Below are 8993 nucleotides of genomic sequence, written 5' to 3' on the forward strand. Positions count from 1 at the left end.
TCGCCGGCGTATGTATTAATGATGACATTTCCCTGCCAGTGTGTGTTTGTTCTTTGTCAATCGCAAAGTCAGAAAAAAAAACGTGCAGCGCACATCCTCGTCCGTGTCAGTTGTTTAGGCTAACCGGCGACACATCATACCATTACGCAGATTACAGAGATGGCCAATCTTCCTCTTAACCATCTGTAATTACAGGATAATGATTTCCTTTGTGAAACAGTGGGGGCCTTTCAAGGCGGGATATCAGCTTCCTCAGGGCCCAACAGGAAGAGACACACGGGCTTCAGCTTTTAGTGGCGGTGCTGAGGTATGTTCTGGTCCCGCTCAGGGTTTAGAAAGTTCAGGGAGATGCCTGACTCCAGAAAAAGGCAGAAATAAATCACTGATTTTCTAAAGGTAATTTCGGCTAAAGGAAAGACGGTGAGTTCTACAGCTTTGTGCAACAATCCATCACCTAAAATAACTGACATATTGTAGCTCTACGTTACAATGACTAAGTGCTTGTTTGCCGTATCGGAAATCATGTATTAGTCTAGCTTTGCAGTTGCAGTTGTTCATCAGTCTGATTGGTTATACGGATAACGGTTGGTTTAGGTTTAGGTAGAGGTAGGGATAGACTGCCCGATCCCTGTACTGTTTGGACACAGTGGAGGGATTGGGGAATCAAATTGGATGACATGCTGAAATACTCCCATCTAGTGGTTGAAACCAGAAATACAAAAATGTTTTCACATATTGGGTAGGTGCACCAAAACTATATTTATGGTCCAGTATGGGGGATCCGGCGGCATCTAGTGGTGAGGCTTTAGATTGCAACCGACTGAAACTTCAACCGCGTGCGAAGCGTGTAGGAGAACTAAAGAGGCTCTCCAGAGCCAGTGTTTGGTTCGTCCGATCTGGACTACATGGCCTCGTGGGTCCTCTGCCAATAGATGCCCCGAAATGCTAGACACTGTCCCTTTAAGGTATCGTCGGGGGTTAGCCGTTTCTGATAAATGTAGTACCTCTTCCTGGTGGAAATGATCCCTTAGCTAGGGTCTGAATGTGGTTTAGTGATTCTGACATTTTGGCAGCCTTGGACATGTTCACAAACTGCCTTCTAGTGGGTTTCGATTGGCAGGCTGACCATTGAAAGTGAAATTTGGTTCCGTCTCTGCTGTAACAGGTAGCCTAGCTGCGTGCAGCAGTCGGTGGACTAAAATAAAGTGTGTGTGAGTGGAAATCAGTGCACCTTCCAACGTCAAACAGACAAACCACTCTGAGACAATAGCTTCACAAGTCAATGTGATACTTTATTCATGAACCTAGGACCATATATTTATTTATATATATATATATAACACTGTATAAATACTCTATATATTCTACTCCCTTCTGTGATCTCAATAACAAATAAAAAATAATATTAAAAAAGCCACATGAGTATATTTAACAGGCTGTACAAAAATAAATAATGTTTGGATATTCTGTACAAAAGGAAAAGACTTGATCGAAAAAAAAACCCAAGGTGCCTTCGCAGAAGGCAGGAGAGACTTACTTATGAAGTAGTAGCAGGAGACAAGTCCCTCTTTAGATCTCCACACACACCCACACACACACACACACACACACACACACACACTCCTCTTTGGTCTTTGAAGAGTTCCCTCATTGAAGGCTGTGTAGACGAGGGCAAGATATGGCTAAAGGACAAAGTACGGCGTACTGAGGCATTTAGAGACAACTGGGTGTTACAATGTGCCGCTGGCAAATAACAAAGACGAAGTGCTACAGGTTTGTGATAAATAAACTGGCTTGAACATAAACACTATGACTATTAGCTATCTTTATTTCCATACCTGATGGGGCGAGTAAGTAGAACATGAGCTAATCTCTTTCATTTTTTCAGTTTCTTTATATACTCTGCAATAACATCCCCGACCCCAACCCCTTATGTGTCTGTCCAGCCCAGCTTGGACAAACATCAAATACAAGCATTACAAATTCAACACACACACACACAGTCTCACACTCACTCACGCACACACACACACACATTAGCGTGACATTGGCACGGTAAGCAGCATGCTCCTTTAGGAAATCAGGAATGTCCATGCTTTCTCTCTTCCCCTGATGGGAGGCATAATGTGCCACTGTTGCGCTGATGCCAGACAGGCAGCAAGCTGTAATCAGTCTTTATTGCTTCAACTAGGAGGCAGTGCCACTGTGGACCACCGTCTGGCCCCAAAATGGATGGAGGGAATGGGTACAAATCGTCGTGTTGGACCCGTCAAGGGACTGTTAGACTACCTGGAACCCATGAAAGCCACTCTTGCTCTGGATGTAAACATTCATCTGCCTCTTTAGTTTGTCACTGTGAAAAAAGGAGGCGGTGAAGGTCAGAGTTTCTATCTGGTGTCTTTCTGAGAGCTGGGCGTATGAAAGGAGGCTTGATTGGAGAGCGCTCCTTAACAGGCACTCTGATTGCACAGTTCCAGCAGAGGTCGCGGCCGGTCTTTGGAGTCACAGCTGTTGTGGGTTAGCGTGCGCGCCTCTTGGCCGATGCAGCGCAGTTGGCGTTTGCGGAAGCCTCGGCCGCAGGTCTTGGAGCATGCCGACCATTCTCCGAGAAGCCAGGAGGGACAGGACTGGGTGGCGCAGGACCGAGAGGCCAAGGGGCGCAGCTCCTCCGGGCAATCTCTGGAGGGACGACCCTGGGGATCTAGACACACCACCTCTCTCTGCTGCACACCTCCGCCACAGGTCTGGGAGCACGGACCCCACTCCCTCAGGGTCCACTCGGCTCCACCCACCTCCCTGATGGCATTGATGGAATGGCGGCGGCCTCCATTGCTGTTGGAGGCTGAAGCAGCATTGTTGGGTCTCGGGGCAAAATAGCTGTACTTAACCCGGGGCCTCGGGGCCTCCCCCACGGACAGCACCTGGATGGTGATGGGCTCGGGGAGCGGGGAGAAGCTCCGGATGCGCTCCAGGGTGAGGGAGGAGCCGCTGTATCGCAGCAGTGCCCCTCGCAAGGTGATGTCGGTCTCCAAGGTCATCAGCTTGTAATCGCCATTTAACAGATAGGTTCCGTCCTGGCGACGCACTGCCAAGTAGCTGTTATCATGACGACCATTGCCGGGGGCACGCTGCTTGACGTCCAGGTGGGTGGCACCAGCAGGGATGGTGACAACATCCTGGTAACCAGGCCTAAAAACAGAGACACAGAGGTCATACAAATGATCATACGATGATGTGTCAGTGTATATCATCAAACAGTATATTTGTATATGAGGAAAAGACAGTTAGATATGTACCTGGCACGCTCCAGAGAGCCAGACACTTTCTTGCAGGTGGAGCCGTCTCCTCCACACACGCCGCACTTATCAAAGCGCCGGTTGGAGCCGATGACGCGATCGCATCCTGCCTTGACACATTGGCCTTGAACACAGACTGAGGTGGAGTCTGGGCTGCAGGGCGTGCCGTCAGCCACCTGGGGGCAGCAGAGAGAAACAAATGCAAATTTAAGGGCTATGTCTGGTAAGACTGTTACATAAGAGTCGAATGGAAGGAGGTTAAAGCCTTCCCCAGCAGGACAGTAGCCAAGGGGATGAGATAAATTACAATAGCTGATCTTTCACCATTTTAAAAGAGTCAAGAAACAGAGTTTCTCAATATAATCGAGCAACTCTCACCTTAGATTTGAGGACAAAGAAGTATCCAGTCCCCTTGGCCCGGCACATCAGCTTGCAGCGGTCTTTGGGTGAAACTCCAGCATACTTGGGCACCCACTCGACACCCTCGCCTGAACCCAGCGACACTTGCGCTGACATGTCGTTGTGGGCCAGGCACTGTTCCTCGCGGAATGACAGGCCTGAGAAAGAAAACAGAGATGGGTCAGATGTACTGCTTGTTCAGCCTGACCCGCGAGCTAGCTTTCACACCAACGTGCAAGGTACATCAAAACGTGACATCGTCCTGAGGACAACTGCAGCATGTGGTGCGAAGACATTTTATTTTCGTGACATCAAAGAAAGCGTTCTCAAATCTCATCTGAGATTTCTGTGGTAACAAAGGCGTCTTACCATTGGTATCAGGGCAGGTGTCCGTGTTACAGGAGCGGTACTGGATCCTCTTGCCCTCGCAGTACTTGCCACCGTTCTTGGGCAAAGGGTTGTCGCAGGAACGAAAGGAATACTGCACCCCTCCACCGCAGGTCCGAGAGCAGTCGCCCCAGGGACCCCACACTCCCCAGCCGCCATTGACAGGAGTCTGAAAGCAACAGGGACATGAGCATTATTATTTTGTACTTAGTTGGAGATGATTGATTCAAAGCTGGGAGGCATGAGACAATTTTGCAGCATGCGATATATCTTAACTACTTTGGATTGTACAGTGCTTTGGGTTGTTTTTTTTTAAGTGTAATTGGTTTAGGTCTGGTTGGTTCCTACCTGGTGTTTGGCGGCTTGGCTCTTAGTGAGACACTGTCCGGCCAGGCAGTAGCTGTCATGCCCGCATGCCGTTCCATCAGCCCAGGGGAAGTTCTTAGTCTGGCACACCAGCAAACCATTGGATGTGGTCACGGTGCACCACAGAGCTGCGCACGTGGTGCTCAGATCGGGGCAGTGCTGGGAGTCGTCGCCAAAGGTAAGCCGACACTGGTGGTCAGCGTCGTACACCGTCCCGGGCAGGGGCTGAGGAAGCGGCTGAGGTTTGGCCGGTTTATCCAGCAGGCACTGACCGTGGCCGTTGTCCAGGAAGGTAGTGACCATGAGGGCGGAGCAAGGGGACCACGGCTGCTGCTGGTCCAGGTTGGACAGGGTGGAGGCCATCATGTGGGAGCCCCAGTGGACACCGTTGACCCCAGAGCAAAGCTGGGAATCATCGTGAGGCATGTTGAAGACGTGGCCTGGAGGACAGACATGAACGTTCTTTGATCACCTCTTGTAAAAGTGGCATATGTGATTATTGAGAAGATGTTTTGTTTCCACTTACCCAGTTCATGTGCCACAGTAAATGCTGCTTGCAGCCCATCGTCCTCAATGATTGAGCAGCTTCTGTCAGGGTCGCACACGGTGCCAACATCTGCCATGCCCAGAGTGTCACAAGAGTGGGCACCACACAGGTCCTAAACAGTCAAACAGAGAGCAAAATGAATGTTTGAACACTCTTGAATGTTGCTTCTCTTCCTCCTTGTCTATCACTAATAACACGCTTCCCCTTCTCCCCACTTACCGTCCTGGTGAAGAGCACAGCGGTGTCATAATGCTCAGGGTGGCGGTCACTGGGTGGGTTGTGCTGCCGCTGCCACTGGCAGAAGTTGCGGAGGGTCATGGCGGCGTTCGACGACACCTGAGGGCCTCGCTCCTCCTCGTACACCACCAGCAGCTTCACCACCGCCAGGCTGATGGAGTTGTGGATGCTGGGGTGGCGGTAGAGGCGGGACGCCACTGCCATGATGGTCAGGAGGTAGGGCTTGAGTCCGGCGCCGTGGAACTCAGCCATGGACTGGTCGGCCACGAGCATGATCTCCATGTAGCGAGGGGTGGAAACGAAACGTCTGGTTCTGTGGTGGTCTGAAGGGAGGGAAGAGAGACACAGAGAGGTCAGACCAAACTAGGTTCAGGTCATGAGAGCAGATATCATGTTTCAGTCCTGATTCTACTGCACTGAGACGGCACTGGTATTTTTAATAGGTACTATTCAGTTTGTCTGGAACAGTCTGCACACTGCAGAACCCGACCAGTGTTAGTGAATAGCAGCTACAAAGGCTCATTTTATTCAGAGGCATGGAGGCTCCAAGGAGAGCTCCGGATATGCCTGGAGGAGCCTGGCTTCCGTGACTCAGCGTCACACCACCGGTGGCTCCTCCTCCTCAGAGTCCACATTCCTAAAATGACCTTCTCTGGTGGAAAATTATGCGAAGGGAGAAAATCCTCTCTCTGGGGAAAAATGTCTGCCAGTGCGAGTTGTACCAGGAGGCGAGTTCACACGTCTCAGCACCACCGGGCTCTGCCTGGCCCCAACCCCGCTGCTCCCCTCCCCTTCCTCCGCCACTCCTCCTCCTCCTCTTTCCCCTCCTGGAGAACTTCGCCCCCCTCTCTCCTTTCCTCCCTTCCTCATCTGTGGTAGTGCGCAGACGGCGCTGTCAAAAAAGGTAGCTGGGTCTAATGCGCATGCTGTGCTCTTTGGCTCACGCACAAATCCAGCTAACAGCAGTTTGGCTAGCGTATACACCATAGCCGGTGACTTATACCAAAAAAAAGGTGATTTGGTTTTTGTATACATTCTATGAATGTGAATTAATCACCTTTTCTGTGTTTATTACCACTTTTAAGGTTGCTGGTCTAATATTTTCAGTTTAGTCTCCTATGAAATGAGTAATAGCGCGTAAAATGCGCATAGTATTTCTGCAGCCTTACCTGTCTGGTCTGCGTTAGCGGCTCCGTGCTTTTCTTCTCTCTCAAGATTCTTTGGCACCCTCTCCTCGTCCTCGTTGACCCCGCACTTGGAGCTCCCCTCCTCAGCTAAAGCTGCCCGACCTCTCCGGCGGATCATGTGGACATCCTCCTCGGTGCCTATGAAGCCACTCGAGTTAAGGGGCTGAATAAAATACTCTTCCCCCTGAAAGTAGAATCCGCCCCGGAGTCCGTGGCACAGGTTGAGCGCAGCGGCAGAGTGTTCCTCTCCGTTCACCGTGCCAGAGAAGAAACAACCCGGCTCGGCTCCGCTCTTGGGTTCCCGTGTCGGATCGGACTCAGGACTCCCCACAATGTGGAAGACAAAACCGGGCGCCAAGAAGGTCTGGTCAGACTCTAGCTGCAAGACCAACTCCTTGCCAAATACGTCCAACCGGTACTCCCTCATCTCCGCCTCCTTCTCCTTTTCCTCAGCGGAGAGAGTCCGCCACGGTTCGGTTTCGCTCTCTGGCCGGGCCATCGGGTCTATTCTGACCGGCACCACGGTGCTCTCCTCCCAGGAGCTGTGCGCCGCGCCGACGCACAGAGCGGCGAATAAACCAATGGAAATGTTTAAAAACCTCATCATACAACTGTGAAATCCGACAAGTGGAAAGAAATTGATAATAAAGTCTCTACGAGGAAGCAAATAAATCCTTTAAAATATTTTCCACTACAAGCTACAAACCCCAAGTGTTTGAACTTCCACAAAACTGTCCCCGAAATTACGCACACGCATAAAAATCTAAAAAGGGATCAAATCCAGAGCAAAACTCGTTTAAAGTTATGTGCAGGTCTGGCTTGTTGCAAAAAAAAGTCCTTTCATTAAATGAAAATAAAAGCTGGATCTCGGTGGTAAATCCAACAGGTCTCTTCTCTCCAAAACTCAGCAGATGTCTCAGTTTCTAGCTCTGTTTGAATTCGGGGGCAGGTTTTTCCTCTGCTGACCTGTTAAGTCTGTTCTCTGGTCTTGCCTTGCAGTCAGAACAGAGCAGGTCCCTCCTATATATCCCCCTGCCTCGGGACCACCCCTTTCCTGAGGGCCCTTTGATGTGAGAGGGTCCAAATCCCGTGCGCAACGAAAACGCACCAGCGACCTGGAGCGTTGCCATAATAATCAATCATTGCGCAGGATAGAGAGCTTTGGGCAGAGAAACGTTTTCTTCTTCAAACTCTGCTAGTCTGTCACAAGATGTACCAATACAGCCATAACCCACGGATATTACTACTGAATATATTCTTATAATGTTTGTCACAGACTATGATAGATCAATTTATCCAAAAGGCTTCCAAGTAACATTAGTATACATTTACTTAATCACTGAGCTACATGTTTTTTTATTAAACTGCCCATTCCAACATAAATCAGGGTGACAGGCAGCAGTGGCTGATGTGGAGCAGTGTTGTAGTGTCAGTGCAACTGGAGAAGGGAGATGGCAGCAGGTCCGGAATGGTAATATCGTGCTGGCCAAGGCTCCGGGAGTCGTACTCACCTCCTCCGTGCCAAGCCGGCTGTGGTGCGCCGTGGCCGGGTTCGGCAGCGCTGCTCCCCGGGAGCAGAGAGGGGCCGCTGAGGTCTTAAGGTGGAGCGGTTCTCCCAGCTGGCTGCCTCTGCGCTCAAACCAGGGCAGACAGAGCCCCTGTCCTCCGGCTTACTCCCCCCCACCCACCCGGACTGTTCCTTCTCTCGAACAGACGGGACGAGTTTACGCTGGAGTTTCATTAAAGATAACTGGAAAGCAGAAATAATATTATCTAGAGAAACCACATCCAAGTGAAACTCAATTTAAAAGAGTGAAAACACTTTTATAATCAGACTGTTAAGGACTATTTAGGGAAAGTGAACTAAAATACTCCTTCAATATTGTAATGTTTTGTTGTTATGTTAAAATTATGAAAATATGAGAATGTAATAGTACAATATGTTATTGCTCTGTTTTGTTCTAATGAGTACATAAACACATACACAACTTGCACTGCAGTGTGTAACTTGTGACTCACTGGAGCATCACTGATCAGTCTCTGGAGAGACAGATTATTGCAGTCCACCTTAAAAGCAACCGGTAATGAAAAGCGAATAGTTGTAATTTCATAATTTCCCAGAAGATGGTAGGCACGAGTTATGGAATTTCCCGAAACTGCTGGAGGGATTTTCCATGACTAGATGGACCGATCACAAGTTTAGCCGGCAGGTGGCGCCCTGGCATCACATTTGGGAGCTTGTAAAGCTGGAGGCTGTGAGTAACTGACCTGGGGGAGGCAGCACTGGTACACTGATGCACTGTGTTTAGAACGCTGATCCTGGGTCAGAACTGCAAGTTTATGAGATGATGAGTTTAGGTGACATATGAATGTAATGGAGTTGGAAACTATCCAATGTCTTTTTGTTTAATTTAATTTGTGGACTGACACAGATGCAAAGAGCTGATCATGACACTGGAGTCAATACGTAACTAACTGGGTGAATTTTATTGGCAGAGATTACTCGATTACCGCCAAACTCCATTTCATGTGAAATCTGCTGTTTTCCAATCTCAACCTAAATTATAGTAAGTT

The 8993-nt window shown here is 49.4% G+C and overlaps 2 protein-coding genes across 2 annotated transcripts in view; one reads left to right on the forward strand and one right to left on the reverse strand.

The window, feature by feature from the left end:
• Positions 1 to 8993, forward strand: part of LOC137868563 (zona pellucida sperm-binding protein 3-like) — a 251084-nt gene that overhangs the window by 74832 nt on the left and 167259 nt on the right.
• On the reverse strand, positions 1811 to 7431 carry adamts1 (ADAM metallopeptidase with thrombospondin type 1 motif, 1). The gene is made up of 8 exons (XM_068705431.1): positions 6402 to 7431; positions 5215 to 5555; positions 4975 to 5107; positions 4431 to 4888; positions 4065 to 4251; positions 3675 to 3853; positions 3297 to 3472; positions 1811 to 3189 (listed from the first exon to the last, which is right to left on the reverse strand). Exons 1-8 carry the CDS (start codon positions 7024 to 7026, stop codon positions 2448 to 2450), a joined length of 2841 nt encoding a protein of 946 aa, XP_068561532.1. The 5' UTR covers positions 7027 to 7431; the 3' UTR covers positions 1811 to 2447.

This window comes from Cebidichthys violaceus, unplaced genomic scaffold (assembly GCF_023349555.1).
Source record: "Cebidichthys violaceus isolate CVI_PGR_0920_01 unplaced genomic scaffold, fCebVio1.0.p SCAF_118, whole genome shotgun sequence".
NCBI classification, from domain to species: domain Eukaryota; kingdom Metazoa; phylum Chordata; class Actinopteri; order Perciformes; family Stichaeidae; genus Cebidichthys; species Cebidichthys violaceus.

Coding starts and splice junctions, on each gene's coding strand:
- adamts1 (XM_068705431.1), bottom strand. CDS start 7,026: ATGATGAGGTTTTTAAACATTTCCATTGGTTTATTCGCCGCTCTGTGC. Junction 5,556..6,401: donor CGCTAACGCAGACCAGACAG/GTAAGGCTGCAG, acceptor CCCTCCCTTCAG/ACCACCACAGAACCAGACGT. Junction 5,108..5,214: donor CTGTGCTCTTCACCAGGACG/GTAAGTGGGGAG, acceptor TTGACTGTTTAG/GACCTGTGTGGTGCCCACTC.